The sequence below is a fragment of the Danio rerio genome, chromosome 13 (genome assembly GCF_049306965.1).
Source record: "Danio rerio strain Tuebingen ecotype United States chromosome 13, GRCz12tu, whole genome shotgun sequence".
Classification (NCBI taxonomy): Eukaryota; Metazoa; Chordata; class Actinopteri; order Cypriniformes; family Danionidae; genus Danio; species Danio rerio.
The window spans coordinates 2,767,501-2,782,664 of NC_133188.1; the positions used below are offsets into that span (position 1 = coordinate 2,767,501).

A 15,164-nucleotide genomic window follows, 5' to 3' on the forward strand; every position below is an offset into this window, starting at 1 on the left:
CATTGCATTGGTCATATTTGTGTATACAACCTACGCATGCAGATAGGGCTGGGTGATTTGGCAAAAAAAAAAAAAAAAATCTAGGTTTTTTATAAAGCTTGACCGATTCACGATTTCGATTTCAATATTTTTTTTTATTGTGTTACTAGTCTTCTCAAAACATTACAACAACATGACTGAAGTAACATTCTCTTTAAAAGTAACTTGAAAAACCATCTCCTTAAGGAACATTGTATTTTTCATGGCCATGTCATACAAAAAATCGGTCAAGGTGTAAATAAATATAGAACAAATTCACGAGTTAAATAGCGTTGCTGAAGATTTGAATAAGAAATATTTGTGGAAATATTGCAGTTGCAGGAAGACAGTATAAAATTATAATGTATAATTTTTGCAAGTTTTGCTGAGCCTAGGAAAGATTGGCTGTCAGCTCGGCTTTGACTTTGTCTTCTGATTGAATGACAGGTTGTTATGCTGCTGCCTTTTCTTAAAAAGATACAGTGGAAGAAAAAGACTGAACATGGAAACTGTAAAGCCTAATTTAACCCAATGTGTGAAGTTGTGGACGTATAGCAGGAGCAAATACAAGCACCAGATGTGTGTCTAATATAAAATAATATATTGAATCTATTTTTCTTTTTCCCCGTTTTAAATACCGATCATCTGATGCGCTTTGCTCCACTCTCTGTATTATGCTGCCTGATCTGTCTGGTTTTCAACTAGGTCCGCTAAATGACGTCATGGGGGCAGGTACTTTCATTTTCACTGCTACTGGCCCTCACCTCTGCTAGTGATCAAACCAAAAGATCGGCGCGGTTTTTCACATGGCAGGCTTTTACGTACTTCATACATGTTGAGATCGAGTTTATCGACTTGGAGGGAATGTCTTGACAATCCACACAGACGTGACTTAGGCTAATGCAACAAGTAAAATCCTACGTGACTACACGCTTTAACAGGCGGTCAAGCGGGTCGCACACCAAAAGCGCCGCAACACGGCGCACACATAACAGTTTAAACTATCACACACATTCGCATGATAATTAACATGAAACTAATCAGATGTCGCTCTCTGTGGCGCGGCTAAAATATGAACTGCGTCGTGAATCGTGGCTGGGCGGCGCCGATGTGTGTATAGAAACCGGTTTAGAATTCTAAAAATCCATGGCCGAGAGGCGCTTCTAGTGTGCTTCCTGCTTCGTACAGAGAGCGAACCAAAGTGCATTGGTGCCATTTTAATTTATTAAATATATATATTATTAAAAATCACGGTTCTCGATTTAATATAAAATTAAATCGTCGTCAAAACGTAAATTCGAATTAATAAAAAAAAATCTGAAAAATCACCCAGCCCTACATGCAGTACATACGTGCTTGGCACATAAAATTGATTTAATTTATTGGACTTCTCTGCAATTATTTATATTGCATGAACAAGGGTTCTCAATCTTGGTCCTGGAGGCCTGGTGTCCTGCATATTTTAGCTCCAACTCAAATCAGACACACCTGGGCTAGCTAGTCAAGCTCTTACTAGGCTTTCTAGGAACATATTTGCAGGTGTGTTGAGGCAAGTTGGAGCCTAAATCTGCAGGACGCTGGACCTCCAGGACCAAGATTGACAACCCCTGGCATATACTGATATTGCCGGAAAGATATTTATGCTATAACTCTAATTAGTAACAAAATGTAATTAGATTACTCTTCCGCAGAAAAAGTAAAGTAACGGATTACTTTAACTTTCAGGTAATTTAATTACAGTTGCTTCTAAAGTACCTGTGTAAACACTGTACATAAATCAGTTCTGGATCAATCAATTAAGAGAAGCAGAGAAATTATTTGATCAAGTAGATTGAACATGCTTAAGGAACAATGAAATCAGTCAGACATTTATGTCAATATACAGTGCTCGGCATATATGAGTACACCCCCCACAAATCTCTCATTTAAATTAATATTTTCTATAGGAAGCTATACAATATTATGTTTGTGCATATACATTAGATTAGTCAGTGCTGAAGCCAAATCTGGAGCTTATCTAACAAAATAACTTACAATAATGGTTCTAAAATGAGTACACCCAAATTTATATGTTAGAGAAAAAAAATTAAATAACATTTTCAAAAACAGTAAACATCAAGAGAAATAAAAAATATATGAAAATTTGTTTAAATATTGTAGTTTGTAATTTATTTTCATTTCTAAAGATGTTCTGTGACAAAAGTAGTATTTTAATAAATACATCTGTTTAATAAATCTGTGTTTTTTTCAAATGCACCAATATATATGAGCCATAATCACTGAGAAATGGACAACTCTTAATTTTCAAAATGGGCTGTACTCATATATGCTGCGCACTGTAGGTCAATTTATATGTAGTGCATTAATGCGTGAGTAATTAAAGAACTTATTGAGTTACTGAGTTACTTTACAACATGGTAATTACAATTTTAATTATGTAATTAGTAATCAATTACTTTTTTGAAGTAACTTACCCAACACTGATGATATTCGATATAATCTGCAGGCTTCAGCGATGTCATTTTGTTGAATGGTTGTTGAAGATTGACTTAATCTGCTGTTTCAGGGTACACATCCGATTCTCCAAGAGGAATGTCATGTTAAGGACGCCCTCTCCCGCATCGTGGTGGAGATGATCAAGAGAGAGTGGCCGCAGCAGTGGCCCGATATGCTGAAGGAGATGGAGGCCCTCACCGCTCTCGGGGTACGCAAGAGTTTTGCATAAATCACACATTAATAAAACGTACATGAATAAAAAGTATTAAAAGTTGATTAAATCAATTTACAGTTATTTAAGGCTCTTAGAAAGCCTTGCATGCTATTTAACATGGTATTAGATGCATCATTTTTATTATACAATGTACTATACATAGGGCTTAATTTCTAGCGGAACACACCAGATAAGGATCTGGCACCTCTGAAATCTGATCTGGCACCTCATTTTACTGATCCCCCTCTTTAACCGCCCCCGTCCGCCCTTTCACTTTTGTCCGCGACAAACCCCCCCCCAAACACACACACACACACACACACTTCTTTATTTTCGTCTGCAACACCCCTTCGTGAAAAAATATTAGAGGAAATACAGTGAAAAAATTCCAGCGACCAGCGTCTTCCGGTAGAATGCTAAAAACTTCCGTTTACAGCGTGTACAACTGGTAATTTGCGCTCCGAAAATGGGTTTCAATAACGTTTTTAATGGATAGCAGAGTGTTTTTGTGACACACAACTTAGAAATGTGTCTGTTAAAGCCGTTATAATCTGTCACATGTGGTTCAAGCGCATCAGAAATACGAGAAAAACGTTCTCCTAGTTCACGAGAGAGAGAGAGAGAGAAAACCAGAGTACTGGCATGAAACTTAACAGGTATGAAAGTCGTGCAATTTACAAAAATGAGCAATAAAAGTCTGTTATTGATGCTCTGCTGGCTGATTTGCTGTTCATGCTAATCGCGAGCCTTTTGTGTTTTATTTCGTGTGTTGTTTTCACCACGGTTTGTGTTTTTCTGTCATTTGGAAATGACACTAGCCTATATTTTTACTTTGTCACAGTTATTAAATCAGTGTGTCAGTGGCACAGTACAGGCTGCGTGTGTGTGTCAAACATTTTGGTGATCTACATTTGTTTGGGCTGGTTATATATTTGAAATAAAGAGAAAATGTTGACTTTAGCGATGACGAGGCTTCATTTAAACACACACACTTCTTTATTTTCGTCTGCAACACCCCTCTGTGAAAAAAATATTAGAGGAAATACAGTGAAAAAATTCCTTGCTCTGTTGAACAGAATTTGGAAAATATTTATTTAAAAAAAAAAAAAAAAAAAAAAAAAATAATTCACAGGGGGGTGAATAATTTTGACTTCAAGTTATAGACCTTTTTCATGGCTGCTGCATGGAGGGCGCCATAGCGACCAGCGTCTTCCGGTAGAATGCTAAAAACTTCCGCTTACAGCGTGTTCAACTGGTAATTTGCGCTCCAAAAATGGGTTTCAATAACGTTTTTAATGGATAACAGAGTGTTTTTGTGACACAAAACTTAGAAATGTGTCTGTTAAAGCCGTTATAATCTGTCACATGTGGTTCAAGCGCGTCAGAAATACGAGAAAAACGTTCTCCTAGTTCACGAGAGAGAGAGAGAGAGAAAACCAGAGTACTGGCATGAAACTTAACAGGTATGAAAGTCGTGCAATTTACAAAAATGAGCAATAAAAGTCTGTTATTGATGCTCTGCTGCTGATTTGCTGTTCATTCTAATCGCGAGCCGTTTGTGTTTTATTTTGTGTGTTGTTTTTACCATGGTTTGTGTTTTTCTGTCATTTGGAAATGACACTAGCCTATATTTTCACTTTGTCACCGTTATTAAATCAGTGTGTCAGTGGCACAGTACAGGCTATGTGTGTGTGTCAAACATTTTGGTGAATTACATGTGTTTGGGCTGGTTATATATTTGAAATAAAGAGAAAACGTTGACTTTAGCGATGACGAGGCTTCATTTAAACTGCAGAAGATGCCGTCTGACAACGAGGGGAAAACGCCTCACAGCAGCTGTTTTCCATCATATTAGATGGCATTTCTTTAAATGATCAGTCCAGGAGATGCTGCTGATGGACAACAGTGTTAGTTCAAAGAGGATAAAAGCAGGTAAAATAGATTAAAACTATCGTTTCAAAGCTGTCCAAATGTGACTGTTTACACGCATCAGCTGCCGACCGGAAGTTCTTCGCATTCTCCTTGCGCATACACGCAAAGCATAATGGGTAATTTTGCGTTCAAGATAAAGGTCTATACTCTTTTTGAATAATCGTGATTACAATTATGACCAAAATAATCATGATTATGATTTTTCCTAAAATAGAGCAGCCCTAATATTGCACTCCTGGTTAGACCTACACTGCATTTCGTTGCCTTGCATGTGTGCATGTGTAACGACAATAAAGTTGAATCTAATCTAATTCCTCTTCAGGATGCTCAGACCGAGCTTGTAATGCTGGTTCTGCTGCGGTTGGCCGAGGATGTGATCACGTTTCAGACGTTGCCCTCTCAGAGACGGCGGGACATCCAGCAGACGCTCACACAGAATATGGACAGCGTCTTCACTTTCCTGCTGGGGATACTGCAGCTTCACGTCAACGAGTACAGCAAGATGGTTCGTCCTCCAGACTTTCATCACCACATTTATCAAACTAGTGTAATTTGTCTTCTACAGTTTGGTGCATTTATCTGAAAACCGTCACTTTCATTTGCAATTAAGTTTATTTTTATTGCATGTCTTACAATGTAGATCATAGCAGCTTAACATTGATGAAGAAAAGAGAGTAAAAGCCACATGATCTGAAAATATCTATCCTTTTTTTTTTTTTAGAAATGTGTTGCTGGTCTGGATTTAAAGGTGAGTGCTGGGACTTATCAGTATTATTTGTGTTGTAATCTAAAACGCTTTCATTACATTTTTTATTTTTGTTGTTTGTTTTACTTTTATTAAAGTACAGTTTAGTAAACTGTGTAAAAATTTATTATTTCTTCGATGCACCATGATGCAGACGTGAACAATTCGGTATTGGTTCAGTAATAATTAAGGGTGTCACGATCCTCCAAATCCTCGATTCGATTACATTTTCGATTCTAAAGTCACGGTTCGAATCGCTTTTCGATTATGAATAATTAATTGATTTATAACGAATTAATTATTTGTAGCCTACCGTTTAAACTACCTGACCTGCATGGTCTTTGTTTTACCCATAAACAAATCATACAGTAAATGAATAAAGGTAAGATACACACATAATTACCACTTGTCAATCACTTTTTCTGCGGGACTCGTGAATAGGCAGTGATCTGTGTCGTTATAATGGCGTCTGTAAAAAAGACGCACAACCAACAGGAACCAGCCAACAGTATCTGAGGTGTTCGCTAAAATGACTAAATACAAGTGAGTGAAAGATTAAAGCAGTCCTCTGACTGCCTGGACCTGCTGTCTCGAGCGCATCACTGTGTGTGCGTCTGTGTCTGTGTGATCACGTGATGTGCATTTTCAGAGGTAGAGGAAGGAGGGCTGCTCAGAAATGCTACACGCCACTGTGGATGTCAAATGGTTGTCGTTCTAAAATGCCATTTAAAAACAAAGACCTATTAGTGTAAACAGGGCCTGAGTGTGTACTTTTCGTGAGCGGGGGGCCGGGGCGGAGGATCGCAATGCCGGTGTTGTCTATCGGACGAACCCTAATACGTACATAGCAGAGCTTGCAAACTGTTTTTTTTTTTTTGTCGACAACACGAACGTTGTCAACATAACTCACTGGAAATCCAAAATGCTTACACACCGGCGACTTCATTGAAAGAAGAGAGGGTTTAAGCTCTGTCGACGGGTCTCCTGCGTCGGCAGTTCAACAAGCGTGTTTTTTTTCCTCATTGGCAAGCCAAGCTGACGTGACATGGGGCGTGGCAGCATCGACGATTCTATTTTTTGATTCGATAATTGAAATTGAGCATAAATTTCGATCGATTTCGATTCATTCATAGGTGTTTAAGAACTCGCTCAACAACGCTCAAAAAGCAATCGGGGTAATGTTTACATTAGTTTATTTGCTATAAATGCTCACATTGTTCTGTGCATGTGCTTGAGCTTTGCTTGATGCATTGAAAAAGAGTGTTTTCTTTGAGCAGGTAAAATTAAAGGTACAGTACATACATTTGACTGCTTGTAATTAAGGAGAAAATCGTATTACAAATAGGCCTTAAGATATAAATATATTTATAAATGATACATTTTAATACAAGAATTCTTGTGCTGTAAAGTAAAATATCAAATTGTTTATGGAAAGCATCGCCGATGCACCGAGATAGCAAATTGAACCGTACATTTGTGCACTGCCTAATATTAATTAACAAAATGTGCAGTTCAAGACTTGATTGAACAATTATTAACCCTTCATGTGAAATTTAAACATGTATGTCAAGTAATGTTTAACAGAGCAAGGCGTCTTTTTCTTGGTATTTATTATTTTTGCTTCTGGAGAAAGTCTTACTACTTTTAGTGTGGCTGGAGTAAATACATTATTTTACAAAGCATTTTAAAACTGTTAAGGTCAGTATTATTTGCTGCTTTAGTTTTTTTTCTACAGAAAAAACACTGTTGGCCAATAACTTATCTAATTAACCTCACTAAATTAATCTAGTTAAGTCTTTAAATGGCAGTTTAAGCTGAAAACTAGCATGCTGAAAAATAACTAGTAAAATAATTAGACAAAAGCAATGAGCTGTTAGAATGTGTCCTGTCTAATGTTTTGCAGTAGTGCTTGTTGTTTTTAAGCTTGTTTAGTTTTTTTTCTTGCTATTTTTCTGTTTGGTTCAGCATTTGCCATCCATCTACCAGCTTGTTTACCAGATAAAATGAGCTTTTTTTTTGTTTTTTTATCTTCCTAGATGAAAGCTCACTTGCGTGTTGGTGTGGCTACTCTCAACACTCTAGCAGGCTACATTGACTGGGTTTCTCTGAGCCACATCACCAGTCAAAACTGCCGTCTTCTGGAGATCTTGTGCCTGTTGTTGAGTGAACCTGAGCTGCAGCTGGAGGCCGCAGAGTGTCTGCTAATTGCGATTAGTAGGAAAGTAAGTGACTGTCGCATTTACATCCATCTATCCAGAAATGAGTTGTTAGAATGTTTTCTGTCTGATGATTTATTCTGAACGACCAATAATAGCTAATATAATGACCCACTAACATGCCTGTAGTTGGTCAAAACATCCATCTATCCAAACATACATACATCCAAACATCCATCCGTCCAAACATCCATACATCCAAACATCCATCCATCCAAACATCCATCCATCCACAGTATCCATCTATCCATCCATCCATCCATCCATCCATCCAAACATTCATCCATCCACAGTATCCATCTATCCATCCATCCAAACATCCATCCGTCCAAACATCCATCCATCCAAACATTCATCCATCCACAGTATCCATCTATCCATCCATCCATCCAAACATCCAAACATTCATCCATCCACAGTATCCATCTATCCATCCATCCAAACATCCATCCATCCAAACATCCATCCGTCCAAACATCCATCCATCCAGACATCCATCCAAACATCCTGCTATCCAATCATCCATCCATCCATCCATCCATCCATCTAAACATTCATCCATCCACAGTATCCATCCATCCATCCATCCATCCATCCATCCAAACATTCATCCATCCACAGTATCCATCCATCCACCCATCCAAACATTCATCCATCCACAGTATCCATCCATCCAAACATTCATCCATCCACAGTATCCATCCATCCACAGAATTCATCCATCCATCCATCCATTTATCCATCCACAGTATCCAAACATCCATCCATCTATTCATCCAACCATTCTTAGTATCCACCCATCTATCCAAACATCCATCCATCCATCCAATCATCCATCCATCCACAGAATTCACACATCCATCCATCCATCCATCCTTCCTTAGTATTCACCCATCTTTCCAAACTTTAATTTATCCACAGTACCCATCCATTCATTCATTCATCCAAACATTCATCCATCCACAGAATCCTACATCCATCCATCCACAGCATCCATCCATTCATCCATCCATATTTAGTATCCACCCATCTATACAAATATCCGTCCATCCATCCACAGTATCCATTCAACTATCTATCCATCCTATCCATCCATCTAATCCATCCACAATATCCATCTATCCATCCACAATATCCGTTCATCCACAATATCCATCCATCTTATCCATCCACAGTATCCATTCATCCATTTATTAACCCAATTTGCGTGATTTGGGTTCTGCTCAGCTCAACAGATATGATATACTGAAGAATGGTTAAACCTGTAGCTATTGACTTGCATAGTGTTTGTTTTCCTACTATGGACATTAGTGTAATGCTGGGTTTGGGGCAAACATGCTATCAAAAATGTTCCATGGAATACCTCACTATACTATTCTGCAGAATACTATATTGAATAGCATCTGACATAATGTAGCATGTATATGTAAATATGTAATTTTGTAAAGTTCTGGGAAAGTTTGAAAATGCATCTGCAAAGTGTTTGAAAAGTGCTTAATTTTTTATTTATTATTTTTTTAACGTTTATTTATGTGCTTTTTGCTGCAACAAAATACAGAAAGAAAAAAAAACCCCATTCAATACACTACAATATAATATAGAAAAGTGCTTAATTTGACTGAAAAATATGTAAGAACCCTGAAATACACTGAATATCACCACACGACCGTTTGTCAAAAAACACGTTGGCAGAGGATTTCTTGTGGTCGTAAGAGAAAAAAACAAGTTATTTAGATTTGGAGGGGTTATAATTTCACCAGTCTCTTCCTGTAAAGAGTGAAAATCCTTTACATTCCCCTGAGAAACAGTTACAGTTGAATAGGGCTTTTTCCTAATCTTAATGGAAGAAACTGAATGATTTCCAGTAAGAAACCTATAATGTGTGATGTTAAACACGGCATTTACATTAGTTTGAATGGCAATATGAGGTGTTTCTGATCAGGAACCGTTCTTTAACAGGGCAAGTTAGAGGAGAGGAAACCATTTATGGTGCTCTTTGATGAAGCTGCCATGAACTACATCTTGTCTGCAGCACAGTGAGTAAACACCATCTTCATCTAAAAACACAAGGCGCAGTGTTTGGGAATAGTTTTTAAAGAAGCGCCCCTTCCTCCATGTTGCCATCAAATAAAACAGTTGTCATGCTAATGCCAATGCTTGGCCCTCTAGGCTAGTTTTGTTATGAGTTAAAACAATTGGTCTGTAAAGTGAAATGTATTTCTTTATAAAATGTAACAATCTTTATTTATAAGAGCTCATTATATTGCTTGATTTATTTATTTATTTATTTTAAATTTGGAACAGATGTGGAACAAATCCAATCTTGTGCTGATTTCATGTGCATAGACGATCTAATATGAGTAAAATATCTGAATTTTACATCTTAAATGGGCTGAATTGAGTTAAACTCTTCAGCAAAATAACCATAACTTCGATTAATTTGTCTAGCTTTTGATTGGGATTAGAAATAATCTCCTAAACCCTATTCTGAATGACTGGATGCTGTTTGAATGACTGCAAAATGCATTTGGTTTTACTTTACAGGTCAGCAGATGGTGCAGCTCTGTGCAACCAGTATGTTCACTGTTTCTTTTTATCAGAAAGCTTCATTTGGAAATACTTAGATTTTTTTTTTTTCTGTTCATAATTACCAAAGCGGTCTATCTTACAATTCAGATCTTCAGGTGGCATCGATGAAAGGAGATACACTTTTCTGAAGAGGCTCTGTCAGGTTCTCTGTGCTCTGGGCAGTCAAGTCTGCTCTCTAGTGGTGAGATAACATCAGGAGCATTGCTGTAATACCTCGCGCATCTCTTTTCATCTGATGAGGAATGCAGAATGTGTTTATGTTCTTGTTTTAGGGTTCAGATGTGGAAGTGCAAGTTCCTGTTAACTTGAATAAATATTTGGAAGCTCTTCTAGCGTTCACTACTCATCCCAGCCAGGTGAGACTCCATAATCAACCTTTGAGATTATAGTTTTTTAAAATCAGTTTATTCCTTTTTGTTATTTGTTTATATTGGGGTTTTTTTGTATTGTGAATGTATGCTATGGAGGACGAAACCTGCACAAACAATAAATAAATAAATCTACAAATTCCTGCATAAATACAATAAAGAAATAAATACGCAAATAAATATATATAGATTAGATTCAACTGTATTGTCATTACACAGGTACAAGTAATATTACACACAAAATATTGACATTTCACATTTTCACTAAGGGGTGTACTCACTAACGCCAGGGGTTCAGCTATTATTAGCTGTATTTGAAGTTATTTTAAGAGGACAATACATTTACACTGCTATACACACTATACACTGACTACTATTCATTGTCATTTCTGCAGTGTTGTCCTATGAAAAGATATAAATAAATATTTGCAGAAATGAGAGGGGTGTACTCACTTTTGTGACATACTGCAGGCCTGGATTGGCTAATCGGGAGGACCGGGAGAATTCCCGGTGGGCCGGTCTGTTTTTTGGCCGTGAGGGCCGGTGTCCCTAGCAGCTTGCACTCTCAGCAGTCACACTTTTTTTCATCTATTTATTTATTTGACCATAGCTTTACTCTTTTTATTCATTATTTTGCCGCAGCGCCGCTCTTTTTATTTATTTTCTCTCAGCCCCGTGAGAAAAATGCAGCCTGCAGGTTAACTAACGTTAATGATGATGATGTAACTATTGACCCCAAACAGTGGCACCTTAGTGAATATAAGAATTCGAATAATTAATATTAATGAATAATACACCTGCCCAATGAAAATCAGATGATTCACTACATTAATAAATCTGACATAAATTGATCAGAAATCTAGAAAGGGGAGAAAAAGATTAAGCCATCAAAAGAAAGTACTGCTGTGTCTAAAGGGTCACAAGTCATTACTTATTTTTTTATTGCCACTGTAGTAGCACCATTGTGGTCCAGTGTTCAGCACGTTACGTTTTAACGCCTCGGACCCGTGTTCGAATCTCACCTGAAAAATTATTATCAATTTTTTTTCATTTTTATTGTTAAAACATATAATACTGTTTGGGTTGTTGAACATTTGAATTTCTAAAGCAGCTGTTTTCTTGAAAAAGACGTGATAGTGTCATTAGAAACTGAATTGGAATCAGTCGTGAACTGAGGGGGCCGTTCTGGCTTGAAACACCAGGGCTGAAAATGAGTCCCACTCCGGCCCTGACATACTGTGTGTATATATATATATATATATATATATATATATATATATATATATATATATACATATATACAATTATATTTATATATATATATATATATATATATATATATATATATATATATATATATATATATATATTTTTTTTTTTTTTTTTTTTTTTATTGATTGACTGTTTTTGCAGGTTTGTTTTTTGTTCAGGGTTTTGTTTCTAGTCCAAATAACTAATTATTGAATCTATTCTTAAATCAAGAAGCATTTTAAACATGCAACACCTTTTGTCTTGTTTTCAAAACCATAAGTCAAAATTAAGTCAGTTTTTCCTTAAAACAAGCAAAATAATCTTGTTTTTGCTTTGAAATAAGTTTATTTTACTTTCCTCATTGTCAGATTATTTTGCTTGTTTTAAGGAAAAACTTAAGCAAGAGTACTAAGAAAATTGTCTCGTCAATTTTTAGACATTTGGACTTGAAACAAGACAAATACTCTGAAGTAAGAAAAGCTTTTTATGCCCTGTATTCACTCCTGCTGCAGACATCTCTGTGTATGTGTGTACTGTGTATTCTAAAGCAGAAAATGTTTGAAAAATGTTGGTGTTGTATTCCACATTAATTTGGGCATTTGTGCATTGTTCAAAATAGTTTCTGAGGTCGTCAACGCAGATGACCTGGGGAATCATATTCCGACATGAAATACTGTCAAAGGATCCAGTAGTTGGCCAAATGGCCATCAAATATTTAAGAGCGACGAGGATCAATCTTGTAAAAGTAAGTGATGCGTATCTCAGACATAAAGAGCAGTCTCCTGTGATCATTATCATGTTTAATTTCTCCACTTGTCTTCAACAGACTGGATTTCCCTCCAAGAATGATTGTCCAGGCTGTGAATTCTCCAGAGTGGACTTTGACAGCGATGAAGATTTCAACTCCTCCTTTAATTGTGAGTTGTAACCAGGGCCAGACAAAACCTGTGGACATTTTTTGCTATTTCTATGCAGATTTTTTGTAAAAAAAAAAAAAAAAAAAATATATATATATATATATATATATATATATATATATATATATATATATATATATATATATATATATATATATATATATATATATATAAATAAATGTATTTATGTATGTATGTGTGTGTGTGTATGTGTGTGTATATATATATATATATATATATATATATATATATATATATATATATATATATATATATATATATATATATATATATATATATATATATATATATATATATATATACATACATACATACATACATACATACATACATACATACATACATACATACAATAATAATAATAAAAATAACTCTCTGGATTTATGCAGAACGATTTTGGTACTAGCCAAAACTTTTTATTTACGGTTTACATTTAGGGCTTCAGCTGTCGATAATTTTAATAATTGATTAAGCCACCACTGTAATCAATCGATTAATTCAGTTGCTTAATTAAAATAAATATAAGCAAATCAAATCAATGTTATATAGCCAGGCAGTGATGTATTAACTAATTAACGAATCATCGATTGCTACTAATTTAATATGTTATTTCTTTCTAATCTATTAAATCGACTAATTAGATTATAAGGTTTCAGCACTATTTACAATGCTGATATAACATATCTACTGAACGGCAGAAAATATAACTTTATAAACTGTATTTTACATAAATCACGTAAACAATAACATATTAGTTAATAATACTACTGAAATCAATAAAAAATGGAGTAAATATGTATATAACTACCCAATAATGGGCTAAACAAAATCCATGTGGACCTATTAAGTCTTGACACATATTAGTTTAGAGTTAATCTGATGGTACGCTGCATTTGTCAAAAAAGAAAGTGAATATTATCTTTCACATGAGCATGACGTTTATAGACTGCATTGTTAAACTGGGTGTCTGATTGCAAACTGCAAATTACCCTGCCTAAAGCAGTAAAATGATGTTAAACTGGATATGAGGAGAGAGAAACACTGAACATCACACAACATAACTTACTGGTTTCTTACCTGACTGACTCTGGGTCATGCAACTCTTAACAGAGCGAGTTAGAAGTAAAATTTAAAAGAAATGCATGCCACTTAGATGCTATTTCTGGTGGATTATATTACTGTTTTGATAGTCTTGAAAAGCTTACTTAATGTTACCTTTTGAAGAAGAAAAAAACTAATAGTGTAAAAAAAAATCCTTATAAATGCTATCAAATGTTATGTATATTCTTTAAATGCTAATTGCAAAGAGAAAACCCACATCTAATAAATAAATGTGCCATGTTCTGGTTATTCCACAGCTTCCAGGGCTCAGCAGGGGGAAGCGGTTCGCCTCACTTGTAGAATCGTCCCTTTTGAAGCCTTTCAAATTGCAAGGGACTGGATGCAGTATCAGATCAGCACACCTATAGATGCTGGAAAAACAACAGGTGAGTTCTGTTCCTACACTCTCTATAGTAGATGCTCTTTAACCTCCAAATGCATGTGCAGCTATTGTAAATGTGTTTTACCGACTCTTTATTTGCAGTCTTTGTTTTGTTGTATTGGAATCGCTGGTATTTTAAAGTCTGCATGAACTGTATGTTGCTTAAACTTTATCAGTGTGTTAATGTACTTCCAATTAAAATGGTGTATTGAGTAGGGTGTGGGGCTTTACTAGCCTTTGGATATGTTTGTCGCTGCTTTTGCCCCATTGACTTCCATTATAACTAAATTTGGTAATTTTTAGATTTGAACTCCATATAAAAGCCAGAAACTATTTTGCTCAGGCCTATCTAAAGGGTTAATGCTGCCCCAACTGATGATCAACATTAAAAATTACAAGTTTGATCTCTTCCCAACATGGAAAACCACCAATAATCAAGGGAAAATGTCTTTTCAACCAAAAAAATGTCAATATAATGGAAGTTAATGGAGCAAAAACAGCCACCAAGACGACGAAAGGGTAGTAAAGTTGAGCAATACACAACGGTTAGGAATAACAATATGAGCTAGCAAAATTAAACACTGTTATTTTGATTTCATTCAGACTGTAATGCATATAATAATGATTTGGTTAAAAGTTCGACATCTTTCTGGCATGGAGCTTTGTTTTTGAAATCACCATATTTCCACTATATCACCAAGAATCACATTTAAGCAGACAGACCTTTATTTATTTATTTAACTTTTTTTAACAATAAGACAACTGTAATACTGGTATTTCCAGGGTGTCCACAAAGTTTTAAAGTGTCAAAATATCTTACTTTTTTTTTTTTTTTTTATTACAATTTTAGTCCATTAAAAGTAAAATTTACTAAATTATTGTGTTCTAGATCTTAAATAATTTCAATCAAGTCA

At 35.6% G+C, this 15,164-nt stretch overlaps 2 protein-coding genes across 3 annotated transcripts in view; one reads left to right on the top strand and one right to left on the bottom strand.

Moving 5' to 3' along the window:
* Positions 1–15,164, bottom strand: part of fbxo9 (F-box protein 9) — an 884,197-nt gene that overhangs the window by 430,795 nt on the left and 438,238 nt on the right. The window lies entirely within an intron of this gene.
* The window catches only part of xpo5 (exportin 5), a 38,140-nt gene that overhangs the window by 3,135 nt on the left and 19,841 nt on the right, over positions 1–15,164 (top strand). For both annotated transcript variants that reach the window (XR_012389075.1, XM_073920514.1), the window contains exons 4-14: positions 2,585–2,722; positions 4,983–5,165; positions 5,382–5,408; positions 7,442–7,627; positions 9,581–9,657; positions 10,166–10,195; positions 10,298–10,391; positions 10,483–10,566; positions 12,449–12,574; positions 12,656–12,746; positions 14,126–14,254. Coding sequence is in view for 1 of the 2 variants with exons in the window: in XM_073920514.1 (XP_073776615.1) it covers positions 2,585–2,722; positions 4,983–5,165; positions 5,382–5,408; positions 7,442–7,627; positions 9,581–9,657; positions 10,166–10,195; positions 10,298–10,391; positions 10,483–10,566; positions 12,449–12,574; positions 12,656–12,746; positions 14,126–14,254 (1,165 nt within the window). In the remaining variant the exon portion in view is untranslated. The remainder of the gene's footprint in view (positions 1–2,584; positions 2,723–4,982; positions 5,166–5,381; positions 5,409–7,441; positions 7,628–9,580; positions 9,658–10,165; positions 10,196–10,297; positions 10,392–10,482; positions 10,567–12,448; positions 12,575–12,655; positions 12,747–14,125; positions 14,255–15,164) is intronic.